This window comes from Oxyura jamaicensis, chromosome 2 (assembly GCF_011077185.1).
Source record: "Oxyura jamaicensis isolate SHBP4307 breed ruddy duck chromosome 2, BPBGC_Ojam_1.0, whole genome shotgun sequence".
Classification (NCBI taxonomy): Eukaryota; Metazoa; Chordata; class Aves; order Anseriformes; family Anatidae; genus Oxyura; species Oxyura jamaicensis.
In genome coordinates, this window is record NC_048894.1 from 44,870,828 (window position 1) to 44,896,179 (window position 25,352).

The 25,352-nt window shown below is 36.6% G+C and overlaps 1 protein-coding gene across 9 annotated transcripts in view; it reads left to right on the forward strand.

The window, feature by feature from the left end:
• NEK11 (NIMA related kinase 11) overlaps nt 1–25,352 on the forward strand; it is a 117,384-nt gene that overhangs the window by 26,728 nt on the left and 65,304 nt on the right. For 8 of the 9 annotated variants that reach the window (XM_035317040.1, XM_035317047.1, XM_035317046.1 and 5 more), the window contains 8 exons: nt 4,257–4,321; nt 5,069–5,195; nt 13,818–13,967; nt 14,051–14,129; nt 14,640–14,725; nt 18,665–18,784; nt 20,906–20,999; nt 21,867–22,005. In XM_035317040.1, the coding sequence (XP_035172931.1) occupies nt 4,257–4,321; nt 5,069–5,195; nt 13,818–13,967; nt 14,051–14,129; nt 14,640–14,725; nt 18,665–18,784; nt 20,906–20,999; nt 21,867–22,005 (860 nt within the window). The remainder of the gene's footprint in view (nt 1–4,256; nt 4,322–5,068; nt 5,196–13,817; nt 13,968–14,050; nt 14,130–14,639; nt 14,726–18,664; nt 18,785–20,905; nt 21,000–21,866; nt 22,006–25,352) is intronic. The other variant, XM_035317045.1, reaches the window with a different exon arrangement.

Below are 25,352 nucleotides of genomic sequence, written 5' to 3' on the forward strand. Positions count from 1 at the left end.
AAGGACAGAGGAAAATTGAAATAAAAATCCTGTCTGTTTAACTGAACTATTAGTGGCTTTTTCCTCCCTTCTTGAATTCTGGTTTAATAATTTATCATAAAAATGTTAGTAATCTGGAAGGTCCACTTTTGGTAAAATCCTTTCTTTAACCTGTGTGTTTAGAGGATGCATTGTGTAGACACAATGCAGAGTAATAATAATAATGGATTATATAAGTTATTCTTTTTTTATTCTTATATAAGTTATTCTTTTTTTTTTTGTCTTTTATCTTCTGTATATCCTTATGCCTCTATTATCTCCACTTTTCTCACAGGTCCCTTTTGTCTACTCTTCTTTTCTCTCCTTATTTTTCTCATTTTCTATTTGTTCTCAAACAAATCTTTCAAAAAATCTTATAAATAAACACTTTGATAAATATGTATGTTAAATTACTAGGTTTCCTGAAAAGTACAGTTGAATTCTCCAGTGAAAATAACAATTTGATTTTCCAAACAGCATTTCATTTTCTCTCTTTGAATTAGAGCTATTTAATAGCACCTCTCCAGACACATAGAAATGACTTGACAGTTTGATTTCTATTTCCTTTATTATATTGTTTTTAACTGTAGAAAATTTCTACATTAGAAAACTATTCTCTATCTTATTATTATAGAGCCAAACAGCTTGGCAAAGCTTAGGCTTAAAAGGCTTTAAAAGTACCTACAGAAATTTGTTGGAATTACTGAATTATAAACATATAATAACAACCCTCTGTTTATGTATAAAGGAGTTGTATGTGATTTCTTCTATACTGAGAAGGGAAAAAAAAAAAAGGTATAATACATATTTGCACTATGTTTTAATGCAAGAAAACTTTGCCCTAGAGTTAGAATCTTGAAAAGTTTATTATCTGTGGGTTGGACCTCCTCATGCCATTTCTTAGAAAATCTAGCTGCTTTGGGTGGGAGTTTTTATCCCAGAACAGCAAAAATGATTATTTCTGGTTCTAGACATAAATTATTCTGTGGATCTGTTTCTTGTGCACCTTTAGTTGAACTTCTACACTTTTTGAAAAATCTCATTCTAGATATTTATCTCCAAAAAGAACTGTTTTTTCTACCTCATGTTGCCCCCTTCCCCCCAAATAAAACAGGTTGTACAGAGTAGGCATTCATGTATTTTACTTATGCTTCATAAATCCCAAAGAGGTTATGAACATCTCCTGGTGACTCTGCTACCTACTGTCTATTTTACATAATTGAAGGATTTTTGAATTTAAACTTGAAAGCTAAATTATCTAGAATTAAACTGATCCAATCCTCATCTGTCATTGATATAACGAAAGAGACAAGTAGAGGACAGGCAGCATAGTTCAGTGGTCTTATCTAGACAGAGTTAGCGTGAAGCCATCATCTGGTCTCTCTGACATACTTGTAGCCCATCATACATTAGTGAAAAAAATTGATCCCACAGCACTCAGGCAATGAGGCCATTGATTCATTTAACCTCAATTTGAATATAGCTGACCATTATGTTTCTAAAACATCACTTTGTATGTTTCTAAAACATCACTTTGAAACATCATTATGTTTCTAAAACATCACTTTGCTAATCTTTATGAACAATATGCCAACACAGAGATTTTGATAAGGTTACCGTTTATTCAAACAAGTTTCTTGCTTTTGACCTATAGGGTAGCACGCTCTGCCCAAATCTACCTGGATTTCACATTGTCTTTCCTAGTACAGGATTCACAGTTGCCCAGAACCTCTTAGTTCTCAGAATAGTTCTTCAGACAAAGGAAAGAGAAATTTATCGCTGAATATTTCACAGAAGTAAACTACTTCAGCTTCAATCAGCGTTACTTGCCGGTGTGTTGCAGAGGCATCTTTATTGAAGGAGGCTGCCTACTGCTCAGTGATCCGTGCTGCTTTTTTATGACTGTGAGACAGCAAGCAGGTAATCTGTAGAACATAGGTACGGGTGTATTTATAGTCTAAATTTAAAACCACCCTGAAGTGTTAATTTCTACCCAAAATATCAATAACCACTTCGCTAATTGTCAAGTTAGATTAAGATTTGCTGGAGTCCAGTTAATTCATGTTACCTTTATTGGCAACATATATTTATTTCTTGCTAGAGTTAAAGTAGTTGTTTCAGTTAAGGTTTCAGCTTCTAACTTGTTAATCTTCTGACCTATCCTGGCAGCATGAAGTGGCTGGTATCAAGAGATATCATAATGGGAAGTTACAAAAAAATTACCCCCAAAATTTCTTACTCATGTTAATAAATAAAAACATCTTATAATTAATGAGAACACAAATAATTTGCATCATATTTTCATCACTATGTTGCATGTTTATATTAGAATTATATTGCATTTCAAACTAATGTAGCCAAATATCTTCTCTTTATCGCCTATAATAAGTCACTGAAAGTTTTGTGCCTATTTTTTATACATCAGGATACTTGTTGCCCAGCTAACTTTTAGGTTCAAGATTATGTTTCTACAAAACTAAAAACAACATAAACAACAAAATAATAATAATAATAATCATCATCATCATCAAAAATTAAAAATCTAAGTCAGTGAAGTCAAGTTCTTCTAAAGCTGTGTGATGAATGGTAAGGAAATACTTTGTGAATCTAAATTGACAGAGCAAGATTTATATACAACTGTGTGTATATAGGCTTATAGAATAATAAGGAATATAAGCTTAATTTCCTTACTGATATAATGAATGATAAATGTACGTATATTGCTCAAGAAAATTGCCAAGTAGAGAATAAACTATTTATAAACATCAGTGGGGAGACATGCTGAATAAAACTTTCATTTTTCCAAATGTGCAATCTCTCATTAGAAGTATTATTTTCAGGACAAAAATTGGAAAAAAAATCCATAATGTATAAAGAACTCTTTTATTTATGTCCCATAAAAATAGAAATGTTTCCTTGTTCAGCTACCTGTGTACTACAGTATTTTCTAATAGCTATTTCCCCCCCACCCCATTTATGACCTAGAGTATATTGAATTAAATATTTTTTTTATTTTCTTGCAAAAAATATTTTCCAATGAGACGTGGACTAAATTGCTTATTTTAATTGTGCTGTAGCATAAATATTTTCTGGACTTAATATGGAAGCTATTTTGGAAATCATTTCAGTATCTCAATGCATTAGACTATAATAATTCAATAAAATCTGACATAATACTTGAGGATTACTCAAGAACAACTAAAATCGATTACCATATTTTCTGCCCACATCTCAAGAATATTAGAGCCTCTCAGGAATCTTAGAGCCTCTGTTGCTTTCTTTATCTGTTCTAAATGAGTAAACAAGTAGTGTATTTGTAATACCTAACACAGTTTCAGTAGTCATTATGTACTGAAGCTATTCTAAGCTCCTCCTGAGCAGAGATGGTGGCTTGATAACACACAGTATTAGTTATAAGGAACTTAAAAGTGGTTGAATTCAAGTTTGGCTGAGGTTGTAGGGAACCCTCTTGGAAGTGTTATTAATAAGAACTAATTGGGAAGATGCTGTGTGTACTGTAGAGATACATTTTTTCCCTAATGAGCTGGAAAATTACTGACACGCATTAAGAATTCTAGAAATGGAGGAGATGCTGTTTGTCCTGGGATGGTGTTTATCTTATGATGCTGCTTCAGTCTTTGATGGAAAAATAAGTCTGTTAAAGCTAGTTGTTCTTTTTCTTTTCCTTTTGATCTCTGTCTTTGTAAAGTTCTTTTATTTTCCAGACCATTACTGTAAAAATTTGTACAACTAGCCTAGTCTATATACGTTTGTCTTTCAAGTTAATACGTTTTCTCTGCAGGAGGGTTACCTGAGCTTACTGCTCTTGTTGCTGTTTTTCTCATCCCTTATTCTATTGTGATACACCTTATTCTTCTGGCTGAAAATAGGATGTCTTGCTTTTAAGAAGAGCCAGACAGGAAGACATGCTTTTCTCTTTTCCTCTGCAGCTCATGTTAAGCCTGTATCTGTATTCTCAAGCTGGGATCCCTGGGTGCATTTTTATTATGCTGGCTGCTTAGGCTCTCATCCCACATGTGGGTGTCTGTGAATGTACCTCTGTGTTTTTGTGAAGCTCCTTAATGCCAGTCGCTGTGCATTGTCACTTACAGGGTTAGACTTGTAGCAGTGGTGGGCTGGCCTTCCCAGCAAGGAATGAAGATAAATACTTGAAATACTTGATAAGTGACTTTGAATCGTTCAAGTTAGATGAGGTTGAACTTCTTTTTGTATTCCAGGCGAATACTTCACCGAGATTTGAAAGCCAAGAATATATTTTTGAAGAATAATCTTCTTAAAATCGGTGAGATTTGCATACTTTTTAAAGATATATTTTACTATGATAGAACAATCCAGCAGACATTCTGTGAATAAGATTTACATAAAATGATGTCTGATGTAGTGTTTGATTTGTGGTCAAACATTTACCTGACAGACATACATAGGAACGGGGACCCAGACAGGCACTGAAATCCCAGCCTTGAGGGTGCTCAGAGCTCAGCTGGACCTAGCTATTCACTATATACACATTGACAGGGCAACACCTTTCTTAGTATCCCAGTAGCATAATTATTTTTTATCTGTAGAACACATGGACAAAAACCTTTTTATTTTTTAATCCCTTGGGGCATTTCCTGGAAATATAAGTAGGGTTGACAAAAGCTGATGGCTGATCCCTTTGAAATGGATTGTAGGTGGAAATGGGGAAGTAGGTCAGCCCATTATTCCACATAATTTTAAATAAGACGGACACCTAGATAAGATATTCCTACTCATTAGAATCAACTTGGGTTGCCTTTGAATTGATAAACAGGAATTTTAAAAATTCTCTATCTCATTACCAATATTCTTGGTTCTCTGTAAAACAATGTTTTTGTGTTGACGTCTGGAATTTTGACCATTCATACAAACTGAGGATATGGATTTTAATTTAAAAATGAAGAGTGAACAGATGTGTATGAAAGCTGTGTTAATGTTTAAGTTCTTTGTAAGAATTTTAGTTTATTGTGCTTAATTGTTTGGGGGCGGATCTTTCTGTTGTTAATTTTAGGGGACTTTGGAGTTTCTCGTCTATTGATGGGTTCATGTGATCTGGCAACTACGTTTACTGGGACACCATACTACATGAGTCCAGAGGCACTGAAACACCAGGGCTATAACACAAAATCTGATATCTGGTGAGTAGTTAGCATGCTATTTCAATAGGATTATACATTTATTGAAAAAAAAATGTCATGAAAGGTAAAATGTCATATATTGTCAGGATCAGCATTTGACTACATTTAGGAACTACCCTTTATTGTTTGTTTGTTTGTTTTTTAAAGAGCAAACCAACGGGGTTTAGTGAAAAAGGAAGCAGGGCGTCCTCAGTAGGGTGCTCAGACAACTCCTGTAAAACTATTCCAGGCTATTTGTATCATGTATTGCAATTTGAAGGTTTGCTCTTTGTGTTGAGAAGAATGTAGGTACTATTATATGGGATTATGTGGGACTTCAAAAGAGAAAAAGATTCAGGTCCAGTCTCTGCTGTGACACAAGATGGTTGTGGATTAATCTTGAGTTCTGCCAGGAAGGGGGAAATCTTTCTCTTATAGCGAAAGATAAATAGAAAGAAACAGTTGTCTGTGAAATTTCCAAGGAGCGAATCCTAGCTGAGAGGGAACCAGGAGAATCTTCTTAGGAGCTGAACTGAAAAACATTGGAAAGTGGCAAAAGGAAGAACATACTTGGAAGGAGAGCTGAGTATGAGAATAACAGGACAGAAGCGAAAAGGCAATCAGTTTCATAAGAGGCTCAAAGGTAGAAAGAGAAGTGTCAATTCTGCACTTAGATGGCACAAAATATTGATTTCTGAGGTAATGATTAAAGAATCAAGTTGAGAACCTGAGATCTGTTGAGAGACTTTTTTTAAAATGTCTTTAAAGTCTTTTTTTTTTTTTTTAAAGGAAAATTTTAGTTGTGCAGGTACTCTTTCAAGCTAAGATGAGGAATGATTTTTGGAGTGGGGAAAATACCTGTCTCGTTTATGTTCTAAAACGCTCATTGTGTTTCATGATGACAGTTAAAACTGTTGTTTGTTGTTGTTGTTTAATTGTCATTGTGTTTTTTATAAAATACTTTGTTTCTTCTCTTAAAAGCTGTTTGTTTCTGTAGTTATGCATATCTGAAGGTTTCTTTTTTAAGAATATACCGGTTGTTCTCTGGATTCCCAGTACCCTGAGCTGGTGGAAGGGGATGGGGAGCAGGATGTGGCCCTCACCATCCACGAAGAACTGGTTGGTGACCTGCTACGGCACTTGGATGTGCACAAGTCGATGGGGCCGGATGGGATCCACCCAAGGGTACTGAGAGAACTGGCAGAGGAGCTGGCCAAGCCACTATCCATCATTTATCAGCAGTCCTGGCTATCGGGGGAGGTCCCAGCTGACTGGCGGCTAGCAAATGTGACGCCCATCTACAAGAAGGGCTGGAGGGCTGACCCGGGGAACTACAGGCCTGTCAGTTTGACCTCAGTACCAGGGAAGCTCATGGAGCAGATCCTCTTGGGAGTCATCATGCGGCACTTGAAGGGCAAGCAGGCGATCAGGCCCAGTCAGCATGGGTTTATGGAAGGCAGGTCCTGCTTGACGAACCTGATCTCCTTCTATGACAAAGTGTCGCGCTGGGTGGACGAGGGAAAGGCTGTGGATGTGGTCTACCTTGACTTCAGCAAGGCTTTTGACACCGTTTCCCACAGCATTCTCCTCAAGAAACTGGCTGCTCTTGGCTTGGACTGGCGCACGCTTCGTTGGGTTAGAAACTGGCTGGATAGCCGGGCCCAAAGAGTTGTGGTAAATGGAGTCAAATCCAGTTGGAGGCCAGTCACTAGTGGCGTCCCCCAGGGCTCGGTGCTGGGGCCGGTCCTCTTTAACATCTTCATCAATGATCTGGACGAGGGCATTGAGTGCACCCTCAGTAAGTTTGCAGATGACACCAAGTTAGGTGCGTGTGTCGATCTGCTCGAGGGTAGGAAGGCTCTGCAGGAGGATCTGGATAGGCTGCACCGATGGGCTGAGGTCAACTGCATGAAGTTTAACAAGGCCAAGTGCCGAGTCCTGCACCTGGGGCGTAATAACCCCAAGCAGAGCTACAGGCTGGGAGATGAGTGGTTGGAGAGCTGCCAGGCGGAGAAGGACCTGGGAGTGATAGTGGACAGTCGGCTGAATATGAGCCAGCAGTGTGCTCAGGTGGCCAAGAAGGCCAACGGCATCCTGGCTTGTATCAGAAATAGTGTGACCAGCAGGGCTAGGGAGGTGATCGTCCCCCTGTACTCGGCTCTGGTGAGGCCGCACCTCGAGTACTGCGTTCAGTTTTGGGCCCCTCGCTACAAGAAGGACATCGAGGTGCTTGAGCGGGTCCAAAGAAGGGCGACGAAGCTGGTGAGGGGCCTGGAGAACAAGTCCTACGAGGAGCGGCTGAAGGAGCTGGGCTTATTCAGCCTGGAGAAGAGGAGGCTCAGGGGCGACCTTATTGCTCTCTACAGATACCTTAAAGGAGGCTGTAGAGAGGTGGGGGTTGGTCTGTTCTCCCACGTGCCTGGTGACAGGACGAGGGGGAATGGGCTAAAGTTGCGCCAGGGGAGTTTTAGGTTAGATGTTAGGAAGAGCTTCTTTACTGAAAGGGTTGTGAGGCATTGGAACAGGCTGCCCAGGGAGGTGGTGGAGTCACCATCCCTGGAAGTCTTCAAAAGACGTTTAGATGTAGAGCTTAGGGATATGGTTTAGTGGGGACTGTTAGTGTTAGGTTAGAGGTTGGACTCGATGATCTTGAGGTCTCTTCCAACCTAGAAATTCTGTGTAAATTCTGTGTAAATATTTCAATCCAGGAAGTTTCCTTCACAAAGCATTTGACCAGTGGAATGTAGTTTTTTTACTTGACAATTCACTCTAACTTGTGCTCCATTCTGACTTTTCAAAATATACTTGGGGCTGCAGGATATAATTTTAAAAGTTCAGAACAGTCACCTGTACCTTTAACTGCTAACAACCATTTTTCACAGTTAACATCTTCAATCCAGTCAACAGATGTGTCAGGAAACTCATCTCGTGGTCTTTATATAGCTGAACAGAGATGGATTTAATGTCAGATTCTCTCTTGTTCATCTGTATCAAAACAAGTATGAGTTAATACATGTAGTCAATAAAAATATATTGAGAGAACATTTCAAAAGATAGGAAAACAACAGAACAGGAAGGAAAACATGACTTTTGTGCACTATTACTGTAAAGAATAATTTCTATTGCAGTTGACACTGAATGTAAAATATATATTTAAGTTCTATTCATGCTTACGAGTGTCAATCCATATGTTACTGCGGTAGTACGGAGTAAATTAAACCAGAATTTGTCAGCATTTTTATAAATGATGTGTTGATCATTCTTTTAAAATCTACAGAATAGCAGAGAAAAGCCCCTAGAGCAAGTCACTAGCTATTGGCTTTTTGCTATACTTTATGCATTTTGTAATCTTTCCAAACTAATACCCAGAGTACTCAGCCGAGGGTGGAACTGCTTTCACTAGGAGGTTCTTGGCCCTTGATGTAGGGGCACTAGGAGATGTGCCCTTGTACGTGTAGGAGACGTGTAGGAGACGTGTCCTGTCTCACTAGAACCCCAGCCCACAAATGCCTTCCCTTTCTGAGCCAAGGAACTCTCTTTCTGTTAGGACTTCTCAGCTACAAAGAGTCATACATTGAATTAATATATTGGTCATTTAATTCCTTCATTTAATATTTTAATGGTGATTCTGAGTTTATTTTAGTCCTTGTAAGGAGTCAGCGGACCATCTGAGTTTGAATTGTCCATCCCACTTAATCTGTTTGTGAACTGTCTTGGCCCACCAGCTGCACATCTGGTTCCAGCCCTCAGTTTTGTGATAGTTGTGTAGTAGTAAGCACCAAAGTTTTCATATCATTTCACATTTTCATTTCATAAGGCATTGTTTCATACTTTCTCCTTTTTCTTTAGCTGAATGTGCTGAGGTTCTGAAACGTTTTGCAACTTCGCATACGTTTTTTGATTCTGAAATTAGTGCACTTTTTGCTAAACATTTGTGGAAGTCATGACCATCAATTCTGTTCATGTTTGTTTTTCTACTTATTTCCTGTGATACCTAGAAAGATCAAAGCCAAAAGCTTTAACAAGTATGCACGTGAGAGCAAGGTATTGCTGATCAGCAATCAGTGTGCCTCATCTTTGAACAGATGTCCTTCATCTGATTTTGGGAGAGCTAGGGAAGAGATGGGTGAAGTGAAGGCTGTTTTCCATACATTCAATAGAAAGCATATTTTCTCCAAGGACAATCTTAACACCATTCCCTGAAATAGAATTTGATGATTGAGGTGAACATGCCATGGAAGAGATTTGTTAAGGTGTTGGCTCTAAAAACCAAAGTAATTTTTATTTATCTGAAAGTATGTAGAAGACAGATTCTGTTCCAAGTTCATTTTACAACAGTTTTTTAGCCAGTCATGACCTGTTAACTGAAGCTTGTTGAGTCTCTCTGCAGCTTTTTGTTATCAATTTAGTACAAAGGCTGGTAAATTTGAATGTCTCTTCCTATTGAGAAACTTCTCTAGTTATGAGATATAAATGCTTTTTGATAAAGCATATGGAAGCTCATTTTTTAAGTGCTTGACATGTGTGAACTCAAGTTCTGCTATTGTTTCAGTCTTTTTGTTTTTTAGCGGCTTTTTTTTTTAATGTGTGACAGCTCATTTTCCAGGAGTCAGTAACTTCAATTCATTAAATAAATTGGTTTCCTTCAAAAAGTGATAGCAAGTTTCTCCCTTAAGGAGCACACCATTCTGCTAGTGTTCTTAGTTCCCTTGCTTACAAAGAGTATAAAAGCTTAGCATTATTAAAATTCCTTGGGATTTTGCCTTTGAGTTCATTTGATCCCAGCTTTATTTCACTATGTCTAAATATGTCTATATTGGCATCGTTGCTTATAATAGTAATATCTATATATAAACATGGCATATGCAATTGTACCTATGTAGCATAATATCTTTATTCCTTTCATAGAATGAAAAACCCAGGAGATAGCTAAAATGACCTGGTATTTTTGAAATTTGAGGAATGATATTTTCTCTTCAATTCTGACTTCAGTAGAGGAATATGTAGGAATGTTAGAAAGAATTGTTATTTCTTGTCTGGTTATTTATTCTTATATCTGAGCTCAGATTTGATGAGGCTGCGGCTGCTCTTGTGTCCTTCAAACTATAGAATATTCTAAAGCCCAAACGTATCCATCTGTGAGAGAGGAGGAAAGGACAGAGAGATCAGATGAGCTGTGGAGCAGCCTGTTCCCATTTCACGCAATTTTTATGCAATGACACATAAGAAGCCCTAGTAAAGGTGAACTCCATATATAAACTTGATAAACGTTACCCATGTGCCATTTCTGTTACTGGGGACAGTAACTGTCACTGTTTAAAAGACTGAGCCATATGATCCAGATGTACTTGTGTCCATTAGACACCAATGACTACTAGAAAGAAATAGGCAGGAAGATTAATGATAAACAGTGCACAACTACAGCTGGATAAACCCTGCCATGAAGATCTGAAAAGCCGTGGATGAGAGTGTCGTGATGATACATATGTATGTACATGTATGTATTCCTCACAGACCTTGAAGTCAGCAAATTCTTAAAACCTGTGTTGTGGTTTAACCCGGCTGGCAGCTAAACACCACACAGCCATTCACTCACCCTCCCCACTCCCTCTCTGGGATGGGGGAGAGAAACGGGAAAGTGAAGCCTGTGGGTTGAGATAAAGACAGTTTATTGAGATAGGAAATAATGATAATAATAATAAGAAGAAAAATAGTGTGTACAAAGCAAGTGATGCACAATGCAACCGCTCACCACCCGCTGACCGATGCCCAGCCCAACCCTGAGCAGCCGCCCCCCTCCCCAGCCAGCCACCCCTACCTATTGTTCAGCATGATGCCATAAGGTATGGAATACCCCTTTGGCCAGTTTGGGTCAGCTGTCCTGGGTCTGTCCCCTCCCAGCTCTTGCTGCACCCCCAGCCTGCCCGCTGGCAGGACAGAGCGAGGAGCTGAAAAGTCCTTGGCTTGGTGTAAGCATTCCTCCGCAACAATTAAAACATCAGCGTGTTATCAGCACTCTTCTCATCCTAATCCAAAACATAGCACCCTCCCAGCTACTAGGAGGAAAATTAACTCTGTCCTAACTGAAACCAGGACAACCTGTTACAGTCAGACTGAGATACAGAAGCCACAAAGGTATAGGCATTTAGATTATCTGGCTTTTAGCATTTCATTAAAAAGCTAACATGCATCTTAAAGCAGTTGAAGGCCAGTAGCGAAGTTTAGAAATTTCTACAGAAGACCATGAGATGTGAAAGGGACAGCAATGCTTATGTAAACAAGTAGCACCAAAAACCGCAGGGTGGTTTCTCCTGAGAAGAACTTAGAAGTCTGTCAGTAGATATTGTAGAGAACATACTGAAACCTGTGTGGATGCTCCATTTTATTATATAATTGAGCATAAGTGGCTTCAATGTGAAACGATCATGCATCAGTTTTGCTGAAATGAAGTGCTGTTTAGCACATTTGTTGTACCTATTCACAAACATAGGAAGCTGTCAAACCAAATGCTCTGGCTGGATAGTTTAATGGCCATTTTAGAATTTTATAACACTGGCAGCTATACAAGCTAAGATTATAAAAGTAATTAAATTATATGTTTTGTTCATTGGCAAATCGCTCATGGGAATCAAGAAGCAATCTTCTCTTGCTGAATTTGCTTCTTACAACATGCTTAGGCTGAAATTGTAGAAACACAACTGCCCTGAGAAATGCAGTCTCGAGGCAAAAGCTTGGTAACTTCCTTAGGCACCTACAGCTTGGCAGCTGTCCTGGGAAGAAGTGGCCTCGCTCTAGGATCCAGGACAACATTTCTCAACTTAGGAACTACTTATTTCATTTCAAAGAGTTGTATTTTGCAGTAAAGAAAAAAATATATATTTTTTTTCTATTTTCCCTGCTTTTTCTTTCTTTTGTTTTTCTCTCCTTTATTTTTTTTCTGTGATGGGACAGATGGGGTTTTCCCTGGGCAGCCTGTTTGCTGTCCCAGCTTTACCAGAATGTTCTTTTTCATCTTCCTCCAAAGTCTCAGGTGTAGTCAGAGGACTCAGCTAGCTGAATAAATGGGCTTCCCTCATGTGGTAAATCCTGTTCTCCTAATGGCTCATTAAGCAATTTTTAGCTGCCAGAATTAAGCAGCCTCCAAAACCAGATTGATTCTGAAAAACAAACAAACAGTTTTCGTACAGTCATCAAGTTGGGATTTTCCTTTTCTTCTTCCCTCTGGCTGGTTTCCATTTTTGTTTGATGCTTTCAGATGCCATGCGTTCACTTCGATTGTAAAGTGTTTTCTCATGTAGTCATTATCTTGTTTCAGAGTTTGAACATAGATTGTAAATGTAGAGCATCATCTGTGTGTTACTGCTTACTGATTTTGGAAGTTTGAAAGCTGGTTGACAGTTAAAACTTCAAGAAACTGGGCAATTATTTAGGTACCTCTATATTTAGGCAGTTTTTAGCAAAAATGTGCTACTAGTTGTTTTCAGATAGATCTTTGGAAAACACCAGTGAGAGAGCCCTTCTATTCTCTCTCCTTGAGTTTATTTACATCATATAGAAAGCATGAGTTTCAGCTCTAAAATTATTTGCTTGTGCTCTTTTATTGTCAGATGGACTGAAGTTATTCCTCTTAGTTAACTAAAATTTAAATTTATTCATTATTTGCTTTCAAAGTTAATGTTTATACTCTTTTTACCAAAGCCATTCACCTATACATGCTTCTAAATATTACCATTATGCTTTATTTTCATACTGCTGTAAATGATAAGTACCCCAATCAAATATTATGTGAAGAGTAAACTTGCTGTGCTATTTAAGTTGGTTACCTAGGTGAGTCTGGTCCTGTAGCTGGCTCTCACCAACATCTTCTATGATCTTGATCAAGTCAGTTGGCACTGCCTCTGTTCTCCTGAATATCAGTATCTGTATTCTCCTGTGTCAGTGTCAGTATTCTCCTGCACTCCATTATCAACTGGAGTTGATACTGGGCATGCTTCAAAGCCTGGAAAGCTCAGTGTCTCTATTTTAAAAAATATATATTAGTCAGATAGAGCCCAACTGAAGTGCAAGCTGTTATGAATAGTCATTACATAAATCATTATGAGAGTGTTAATGTTAAATTATTCAACTTGGTGGTCTTTGCTATCTCTGTTAGGACTGAGGAATAAGAGCCTGATAAATAAAATCTGACACTGGTTCTCAGCTAGGTCTCCAGCCTGGCATATTCAGTTTTTTTTTCATTTCCAAATAAAAAATTGAGGAAATTTGGTTTTATGTGTTTCAATATGATGCGGTCATCTAAAATTTGATAATTATTTGAGTCCAAACCAGTTTTGGAATCTATTTTGAATGTGTGGCCAAATGAGTGTTTATATACCTGTATATATATGTATAATATTTGTATATGTATATATATTATGTATATATGTATATGTATATATATATATGCAGATTGTAGGTTTTTGCCTGCATTTATCAAAATAGAATGATGATTGCTCCTGTTTAATATGATGCCAATTGTTGACCTGAATAATGAATCATAATCTTTTCCGATGAAAAGAATAGCATAATAGTATATTGAAAAAGTATATGAACTTGTAATTCTTCGTATCGTAATGTCACTATGCATGCTACTTATCCTTCAAGGTCTCTGGGATGCATTTTATACGAGATGTGCTGTATGGACCATGCATTTTCTGGACACAATTTTTTGTCAGTTGTGCTAAAAATTGTAGAAGGTGATACACCTTCTCTTCCTGATAGATATCCAAGCAAACTGAATGCAGTGCTGAGCAGGTATGTTGCTCTCTTGTTTATCAGTTTCTTAAGTTAATTTGGAAAATCACTGAATTATCACTTTTGTTTTCTTCATGTTTCAGCATGTTAAATAAGAATCCTTCGATGAGACCAGCAGCAGCAGAGATCCTAAAAATCCCTTATGTTGATGAACAACTAAAGGTATCTAAGAAGAAAAAGCAATAGCTGTACACTTGCCACTTGAGTATGTATTTTACAAAAGCAGAGTGGAGACAGAGAAAATGTGTAGAGAAAAAATAACTTAGAGAGCAGCCTGTGGGAACGTTAATCTAGGGGACTTTTGGAGCTGAATTACAGTATGACTGAGGCAGAGAGGCAGTGAGAAATTAAGCCTTTCTCAGTCTACGTGCTGAATGTACCCCCCTTTAAAATCTTATGAGTAATAAGGGGAATGGATATTTATGCATAACAAGTGCAGATTATTTGGTCTGGGTACGTGTAATCTCTAACTGTTCTAGTTAGTCATAATTTTAATGAAAAACAGTGCATCTTTCTTTTTTGGTCCCTGGCTCCAATGTATTTATTATTTGACTTTCTAAGGAAGTAGGGAAGGAAACTGCTCAATCAGTTTTTACATTAGGGCTGTTTTGTGTCATATTGGAATCTGGATCACTTTAGCATTGATATTGCTTCTATTTTATTTCTTTACAGAATATACAGTACCAATACACAAATATGAATGTGAAAGACAAGGGGCTTAACTGGCAGAAAGAATCGACTCCCATTTTTGATGCTGTGTAAGTATTTTTAAGTGTTTAGTGGGGAGAACTATAAACAATGACAGTGTTGCCAAATACTATGCTGTTGTAAACAAATGTTTGTGTTAAGCTCCTTATGCTTTGCATTTAAAGGGATTTTTAAAGAAATACAAGACAACCACTTTAATGAGTTGCATAATAAGAATTTAGGGTAAAAAAATTATGTGATAATTAAATATCTGGAACCGTAAATTGTGCACGTGTATGTAGCATATGCACAAATTACTTTAGTAACAGTGGATATGTAATTAAGTTAGGACCTTTGTATAGATCATCATTTTAGTTAAGTCATGGTCATTTATAGTACTGTTGTTTGTGTAGTGACTAATTGTTGAATGTGGAGGCTATGGTTCCTAAATGACATCACAATGAAGACATAAACATTTAAACAATTCAGATAATACATCCATAGGAAGCTATAATATTTGTCTGGTAGCTTTCTTGTGAGAAGTTAAGACTAGTGGTGTTTCTTGGCTCTTAAATCAGTACTGACTTTGCACATGATCTCTCTTTTAGGCACTGAATATATATTAAATTAATTAATTGTGTCAAATTACAGTGCGGCAGTGATTAAAGAAAATGTCATCATGGGCAATTTCATTTTGCCTTTGTAAATTATCTGTGCAGTTTCAATGGCAGCTTCCACTCCTCTTTGCTTGCTGTCCCTGAGTTTTCTTGATGTGATTTTGCTCTGTTAGGAGATAGCACAGTCAAAATCAGGTGTTTGTGATCCTTGCAGACGTAGCAGTCATCTCCTTTTTTATTTCCTCTAAATAACTTTCAAGACTTCAACAGCTATCTGAAATTTCTTTTGAATGAATAAATCGTAGCAATGAAGAAGCCCGTGCACCAATTCAGAATTGACAGTAGATTCAAGGGAATTTGCCTTTTCCCTTCATTCTTTTTGTGACCTTTGTTCTCAGTGTAGGCTTGCAGTTTTTCAGCTGTGGTCACTTTGCAGTTGTTACCAAGTCTACTGCTTGCTAGTGGTCCTTTAGGAGAGCTGATCAACTGCAACTTTGCAAAAGAAATGGTTGTTTAATAACAGTGATAGGAAGAATGTGGAATAAAAACATTGGATTCAACACAGAAAAATATTCTGTACGTTTTTGTTACCTGGTATGACTGCTTGGAATATATCTGTAAAGTTTTCATAGCTCGAAACTGTGGTTAGAGTTTCCACCCTGTCACTTGTGTTCTTTCTTTCTCTCATTGTCAGATGAGTCTCTGCCCTGTTATCAGACAAGAGTTCTCTGTTTTGGTTTCCACTTTAGTATAAACACATTGTTGAACTTTGCAAGCGTAGATATAAGAGGCAATAACAAATGATGCCTGTATTGTGTAATTCTTGGTATTCTTAATATTCTACTATCCTTGTTTCTGCTACAAATAGCTCTTTGCTAGTATACTGGAAACACTACAGTCACACAGGCAGATGCGCTGTACTCAGGAAATATTTGACATATCTTTTGCTTATTGCTGCTGTGTTCAGGTTGAATTAATTAACTCTTGAGTGGATTCCTGTTTATTCAAATTAAATATAGTTAACTGCAGAGTTGTTCCTCAGATATATACCTTAACTAGTTTGAAGGCACTGAAATCTTGCCCAAATATTATGCCAATTCTCTATAAATTATATTGAATGTTAAATGCTTATTAAAACATGCACTATGAGAATCTTCAAAAAACTATCCATGCCTTTATTTTGTGGGTTTTCAACTACATTCCATATAGGATTTCAAACTATCCATATGCATCAAAAGATTATAGAAGCTTTCAGGAAGCAGTATTTTTACCTGCGAAATGTATATGTAGACCTCAAACATCCCTGTGTTTCTAGAACAGATTGATGAAACCATTTTATATTATCCATAAAATACACTATGTTTCTTTGTCATTAGTTTGAATATATCAAGTCTCATCACCTTCCAAGTGGACATCACTTATTGACAGAGCTAACACAGGCAGGACATGATTGCATATCCCAGGGTCTATAATTACTTTTGTTCAAAAGGAAGTCTCAAGTGTGTAAGATGAAGAGCAAGTTCTAACTACAAACATCTTTTTCTCATACTTCTGTTAAAAGCATTAAAAAGTCAGCTTCTCTGTGCTGAGGTCCAGAATCCTAAAAACTGTGCAGCAGTGGATAAGAGCTATTTTTGTTAGAGCACAGAAATTTACCTTGAATTTTTCAGAGCATCTATTTTTTTAAAAAAAACAAACAAACAAACAAAAAAAAACAACAAAAAAAAAACAAACCAAACAAAAACGTCCTAGGAGATGCTTCAGTATAAATCATCTTCAAATGTACTATAGTCTGATTCTTTTTTTGATTAAATATTTAGAATACACATACATGCATAATTCTATTATGACTTTTATTGCATTTATGAGAATGTTAGCTCCTGTATTGCGACTGGCCAAATATTTTTTTCAAGACCATATCTAAAGAGGTAGGCACAATGAAGTAAAAACATCCGAAAAATGGTGGCATGCAAAAGGAAAAGTGGTGGAGAAATCATTTAAACGTAGTGAGTTTCCCGCATGTGCTATAGTCTGTCTGTGTGTGTACAGGGAGCTGCTTGTTATGGTGTCCTCCCCAGTCATTGTTACTTTACATTTATGATATTTTTCCTCACCATAAATTATTTTTGGTGTGTATAGTTGAGTCTGGTTTCTTCTAGTAAAAGCCTCTAATGGCTTAGTTTATTCCAGTCCCATGCAAGTCATAAATCTTAAATATTTAAGTAAGAAAAAAACTGTATGAATTCAGTTTCAAATTGGATGAAAAATGACTTTTTTTCCTATGAGGTTCTTATAATTTAAATCAGAAGTTTTTTTTTTCTTTTTTTTTAACAGGGGACAAGAAATATGTCTGTATTATTCATACTAGAGGAGTTAGTTCCATTCTTATTAATAATTAAAATCTTCTTGTCTTTGTCCTTAGTCTTTCATATTTCACAGAAATTCTCATATTTTTACACTATTTCCCTCTGTAGTCAACATTCGAAAAGCATAATGAAAGCTTCTCAGTTATTAAAATAATGATTTAAAAATCGTAGTCTGCAAAGAGTGTTGCAATTTATATGCTTACAGAACTGGGCTCTTAGATGGTGGGTGAGTTTATCTCATAAGAGCAAAAATAGACATTTAAAATGAGAACTTGTTATCCAGAATAAAAATAATGCAAAATTTTGGTGTGAGTGAAATATGAGTGCTATGTCATTGCAAACTATGGTTCAATTTTTGCAATTACTATATGATGTGTGGTAAAATCTGAAATTAATATCCTTTTTCTGATATAGGTCTAGTATTGCTCTCCTGTATTGACAAATACAGCTGAGATACAAAAGTCAATATCTGATGCTCAGCTTTCAAGGATGGTCCATGGAGTCCATTTTACCAGTGAATTGTTTTTATTGATTAGGACCAGAAACTCAAGAGGACAACATGATAATTATGACTTTCATTGAAGATGCATTAAAGCTATCTTTTATTGCAGCCAACTTGTAACAATCAATGCAAAATGTATGAATGGTATTTTTTTTTATTTTTTTTTTCCTGTGGTTCTCATTCGAAAACTGCCTTTGGATTTGCAATACGTTCAATAACGAATCCTGACAGGGTAAATATTTCACTGTGCTTCAAGATTTATTCTTTTAAGGAGCTGAGTTTACGTTATTCTGTTCTCACATGAAATGCCTGAAATGATTCATGTTCTTCATTAATCTAAGTCTCAGTTTAAACATTTTAATGTAAAAGAAGCATCTGCTTTCCACACTAAGGTCTGTTTAGTCTGTTATAGTACCTGTGACTTTCTAATATTCCATTTGAAATGTCAGTATGTTTCAATATCAAATCAAAATACCAATATTTACATTTTTATATGAAAATAAGCTGGCATGCATTCAATTTCAGGCAGAGGAAAGTTCATTTGCAGACTCTACAGGAACTGTCTGAAGTTCAGAAAATGACACCACGGGAAAGAATGAGGCTGAGGAAGTTAAATGCAGCAGATGAGAAAGCAAAGAAGTTGAAGTAAGTTGTGCATAATGTTAGTTTTGTGCCCTAACCATACAGTTTTCTTCTTTCAGCAGTCTAATGAGAGAACTAGAACAGTCAAGTTAAAAATAAAAATAAGATTAAATTAAAAAAAAAAAAAAGTCTTCAGCTACTCAAATTGAATCCCCATTCACTTTGATGAGTTAAATCATAGTAATTATTTATGTAGAAAAAAAAAAGTCAGAGCTTTAGCCCAAAACTGGTACTTTGAGCATAGTATTTTTGGGTTAAATAACTACACAAGAGTTACAGATTTATTACAACAGGGGATTTTGTTAATGACTTGTCATTTTAAGGATTGCATATTCTGAGGAGTCAGACATTTAGTTACAGTACAGCTTTTTTCAATTCTTTTGTCCTAAAAGATTTGTCAATGGAAGTTAGTAGCTCAGAAAAAATAATCTTATCAAATGACCAAACAATGGGGTAATCAACATGTTATAAGGGCTTTACAGTTTATCGTTTTATTAAAAAAGATACAACAAAAGGGAGGATTTTAAGTACCATTTCTGAGTGGCATGTGGGAAACATCTTGAAGACTATGTATCTGTGCATGAATTTAATTTTTAAATAGAAAGAAAATACTGTTTTGATGACACACTTGAGTTTTTGCTCATTAAAAATGTTCAGTGTTTCATCTGATGTGAATGAAAATCAGAAAAGCTCCACATTCATTTTTAACATTTTCTTCAAAAGTGTTTTGCAAAGTGCAATGTAAATTAACAAATGTTTACTCAGTTATTTATAAGGGGTAATAGAGGAATAATTATTTCTGATCATGAGAATCAGAATCTTAATGCTATTATGCCAAAGCAAGCTAGTAATTCAATAAGGCGATGCCATCTTACTACAGAGAAATATTGGAGAGTAATGTGAAGTCTGAATTTATGGCCTCAGTAACTTTGTAGCTGTTGCATATACCTGCAAATAAATAGTAATTGCAGTTGAGAGAAAATTTTCTGTAAAATCACTAGTGTTACTTGTGCCAGCCTGTTGGGTCCATACTCAAAAGCTGCAAATAAAAAAATAAAGGCTTTCATTTCCTTTTGGAAAACATGTCTGATCAGCATTTATGTGTTTGACACCAACTCTTGCATTTGAGACTGGAATGCAAGTATGCAAGTTTATTTTCATTAAAAACCAAACCAAAACAAAAAACTCCTTGAAATGAAACCACTGTATAAAATGTAACACCTCTTCTACATGGTTTTTACAATAATATGGTAGGCCCATTCTTTTATGAAATTTATATATAGGAAGTCTCTCTCTTTTTTTTAATGAATGGAAATTAGGAAGTAATACTAATTGCAGGATATTTGTAGTTTGCTTTTCGTTTTCTTTGCTTTCTTTCATTTTAACATTTTCTATTTATTTTTCACATTTTTCCCTAGCAACAAAAGTAAATATATTTATTTTGTAATATAAAGGCAACATATTAATCTGCAATCTTAGATTAAAATTAAAAATTAACCTTATTCTCAATCATGAATCTTCAAAATGGATCTATTCAACTTCAACTCTGGGTACTTGCCAGCTGATTCTGCCTGAAAATATGAAATAGTACAAAAGCATAGCACCTTCTCATACTGAAGATCTTCTCTCAGCACTGCAGATATAGACATAGAAGAGATTAGGGTATTTAGTGATGGAAACTGGAGGATTTGCTTAATGTAGGACCTAGCATAAGTAGTCCTGCACAGAAAAAGCACAATTACCAACTCTACCCCAGGAGAAGTGTTCATAGCACACAAGTGTTGTGTGCCTGTCTTTATCTGAAAGGTCCCTGGACTACACAGTGGAATAAAGTCTGACATGTTTAAGATCTTTGGAGAGACAAAAGAGTCTGGGACTGATAATTTACTATTTTTCAATTAAATTATACAGGTTGTGAAAGATAAATATAAAACCTATTTGGAAATAAGGCCTCAGATCTGTTTCTGAGTTCACTAAAACTAACCTCACCTTAAGCAGATGCCATGAACGTTTGGCACCATAGCACTCTGATTATGGAAATTGCTTTTCCACATCTACTGTTAGAAGATCCCTTTGTGCAATCCCTGATATCATATCCTAATCATAAATATTCTGTATTTACAGACAGCTGGCAGAAGAAAAATATCAAGAAAATATCAAAAGAATGCAAGAATACAGGTCCCGTAATTTTCAGCAGCTGAATGTCAATGTCCTACATGTAAGTATGGGCTGTTGTTTCGGATACCTTATTTATGCACTTTCAATGTACCTCTTTTCTGTTCTCCGCACACTTTCTTTAGGACTAGACAGACAGTCTGGTCCAGAGATTAACAATTTGTAACTGCATTGAAGCCTGGACCACTTAGCTGAACCCTGTGCATCTGTGATGAGAGCAATTATATTCAGATGTTCAGACATAGTTCAACAAGTTCTCTATTGAACAATTTTACATTTAGACACCCATAAATCTAAATCTGCTCTCTGAAATGGACTTACTAATCTTTTGTGTGATATCAGAGTTCAAAATACATTCATTTTCAGGATTTGTAATCCTTTAAACACTCTTATTTGGCATGGCTGTGGGTTCTTTTCATTTGATTAGTAAAGAATATTAACATTTAAACTGTCTTCTTAGTAAGAATAAAGTCTTGGAATGCCTCCCAGTATAACGTGACCTTTGCTTTTAGGGTATCTGCAACAGAAGATAGTCCTGTTCAATACTAGTACTACGTTTTGTCATACAGTGAACAGCATCAGTTTGGAAATAGTAAAAGCATCACAGAAATATTAAGATTTGTTTTAGTGTTTTGTTTTCTATCTTTTCTGTAGCGTGTACTCTAGTTTCTATTTCTCTTTATCTCTGGAGAAAAAAAGCATGCTAAATCTCTTTTAGCTTGCGGCTGAGTCACTGCTGATCATTTAGAAAAGAGTTAGGAGGGTGTTTTTTTTGTTGTAGGTTTTTTTTTTTTTTTTTTTTTCTTAATATGAGTCCCAACAGTTGTGTGGATCAGGGCAGCCATTGTATTGCGGTCCTGCTGGAAGCTCTAACTGTACCTTTTTCCTTGTGCTGCTTTGTTTGATTAAGGAATCTGATGAACAGACTTCAAAACTGTTAATTCATTCTGAGCCAGTCATTGCATGTGACTCTGTGTCCGTAGGATGTGATGAACAAAGTGGAAATGAGAGATCAAGTCAACTCTGCACATCTAAACTTACAGACCATGGTAAGAATTAAAAACTTATATTGAAATGAAACTTCAATAAACAAACCAAGATTTTATTTTGTCCCCTATACTTCACAGAATCACAGAATCACAGAACTGTAGGGGTTGGAAGGGACCTCAAAAGATCATCGGGTCCAACCCCCCTGCAAAGCAGGATCCTCAGAGCAGGCTACCCAGGTAGGCATCCAGACAGGTGACAGAGAAGGTGTCAACTCCACAACCTCTCTAGGCAGCCTGTTCCATGGTACAGAAACTGCAGTTTAAAAAACAGTCATTTGTACAGTAGTGAAATAATTTCCAAAGAGAACTGGGAAATAATCTAGGTGGATGCATGTAGACTGGATGTACAGCATGGTTACGTGGCAGGAGGTCTGGGTGTCCAGAATTTGAGTGGCCTCTGAGGAGCAAAGGTGAACACACCTTCTCCAAAAGAGATGGAGAGTTAGAAGAAAATAGCTTTAACCTTTGCACAGATGAAATGACTTGCATTAGAAATGCATTTCCTAAATTACCTCTTCAGTGACAAAAAACAGTACAAGAATGCAGAGCATTTTGCACCTTTGGTACACTTTGATACCATTCTCATTACCTATAGCATTGAGAGAAGCAGATGGAAACTCTTTAAACTGTGCTTACCTATGCTGTCCTCAAATACGTAGCTACTATTTAGAGGGTATGAATACTAAGAACAAGCGCTTAACTATAGATAGACAAACAAATAGTCAAGCTTTTGAAAAAGTCAGACTGTGGAGATGTACTTAATGAGGAAAATATTTTTCAGAGCACGTATATACGTTTTGTTTCTATGGTCTTCTGGAAAATGTCATACCCTTTAATATTTAAGAATGGTTGTGTAATCACTATTATGGTGGAAGATTTTTATTCAGAATACAATCTTGAAAGTTAAAATCATTTAAAATTTAGAAACTAATAGCTCAGTGTTTTAGTGTTGTTCTATGTGTGTCTGTGAAGGGATGTGTCATTAAATCAAAGGCATCAAAATCAGTTTGAGATGGAGGTGGTTTTTTTAATAGCAAATGGCTTTTTTCTTTCAATGTAGCCTCATTTATGTCGACGTGGTTGGCTTGCTATTTCACAGTACAAGGAGGGATGATCTGTGTAGGAGAGAACCCAGCTGCTAGAAATACACCCTGAGGGGAGGGTGGAGAAGCTTGCAAGTAGGAGACTGAGAGAAAGCAGTAAATGTGTGTGGGAGATGTACCGGGCAAAGCATACAAAGAAACCTAAATAGAAACAGAACAACATGCAAGAAAGGACAGAAACTGATGTTTCTGTCTTTAGAGGTCATTTAATTGTTGAACTATAATGATGGAAATAAGGTACATTTATATCTGTGATAGAAAAGTTTGGACAATCCAAAGCTATACAAAACTGAATGTGTGTTTAATGACACTGCTTTTGTCAGACTCTCTGAAGTGGCAGATTCATGAGAAAAAGGGCTTATAGATAAGCAAAGGGAATTACATGGCTTCTCTTCCTTGCTTCCTGAATACCTTGTTGTTCCTGAACCTGATGTCAAAGCTCTTTTATTCTATTCAGTATTCATTCTCTTCATTAAAAATTTCAGTGCAACCATACATGTTCAACATGCTATTAATTAAGTTATTAATGGAGTCTTTGTATCTGAAAATGTAGAAGCAGTTCCAGCTATTGATTTTATTGATTTTCAGTAGAATTTGGTTCTCAATCAACAGGCTATTAGAAAAACAAGAAATCTAGAAGCAAGGCTATAAAATGATTTTGTAAAGTTGTCTTACATGTGAATAAATTTGGCTAACCTATACCAGGTTAGCAGAAATAGTTAGATGAATGCCAGACTAACAAGCTCCCTAGTTATAACTAAGAACTAAAAGCAATTGAAGAAGGGGCAAAAAGGCAGGAGAGGGAGTCTGTACATGAATACCAGGGAGGCTCAGCAACAGCAGCCTTTAAGCTACTTCAGTGCAGACCTAAAAATCTTCTCAGGAGTGGGAAAAGCTGGTTGGGAACAGCTAAGGATAGTATCCCAATCCCAACAAGTAGGAAGGAAAATTCAAGTTATTTTCAGCTCGTATCCTGAAGTCCTTGAAAAATTTGCAATGTGAAGAGAAGAATAGGGCTTGGAGGACTGGATGAGGCTCTTAAAAGGTTATGGAGAGGTATAGAAAATAATACACTTCATACTGTGCTTTCACTGAAAGTTACATAATGTATTATGAAACACGGGTGTATGTGGTTGGGGAAGGTGTCAGATACAAAGCTTGAGGTTGGTTTTAGTAAGTAGATTTAAAATACATGGCATCTAATCCAATTTTAGCAGTAGTATGCACATTTATTGAAAGCTGGGAGAAAAAGGCAGTGTAGTTAGATGAATGAAAATCAAGATCATGGTTTGGAGTTCAGAATTTCATGGTGGATAAGTTTCAGCAAAGTCAAGAACATCTAACTGCTGAAGACTTCCCTGGGAAATACAAGCTTCTCTCCATGTTTGTTTTATGTAATCAGCAATGATCTTCAGAATATTATTCATTCTAATTAACACCTCTGTACACTTGAGGGACATTTAAAAGAGTTGTCTGAAATCACAAATAGCTGACCAATCTGTTAGTCTTCAAAAGGGTTTACTTTTTGGGAATGTGAAAGAGATCTAATCAGACACTGTGCTTTTGATGTTGAGGACAACTCAGTCTATTATAGAAGAGGTCCATTGAGACTGTTCACAGGTTGTACAACTTCTTCAGAAACTTAAAGAAATAATCTGATTCTTATAGTACTTACAGATAAAAGCTGCAGGCAACATAAATACTTTTTTAAGTAACAAAATTGTTAGTTCTTCAGCACTATGTTCCTTAAACCATCTAGCTGTATTTTTTTGTGGCTTCCCTCGGAAGACAGATAAGCACCACACATATGAACCCTCACTCCCCTGTGGTGGCATGGGAGAGAGAACAGGAAAAAAAAGTAAAACTCAAGGACTGAAAGAAACATCGCTCAATAGAACAGAAAAGAAAGGGAAAAAATAGTAATGAAAAAAGAATATGAGAAACAAATGATGCACAAAGCAATTGCTCACCAGTTGACAATTAATGCCCAGCCAGAACACAAGCAGCAGAAATCTGACTTATCACATCAGATTCCTGCTGAGTGCTAGTCTTCAGCAAAACCCCATGGCTGTGGCCAGTTTGGGCCAGCTGTCCTGGCTGCGACCCCTCTCAGCTCCTGGTGCACCCGCAGCCTCCTTGCTGGCTGCGCGGTATGGGCAGCTGGAACGTCCTTGAATCTGTGTAAACAGGGCTCTGCGACAACTAAAAGATTGGTGTGTTGTCAGCATCAGTGTCATCCAAAAT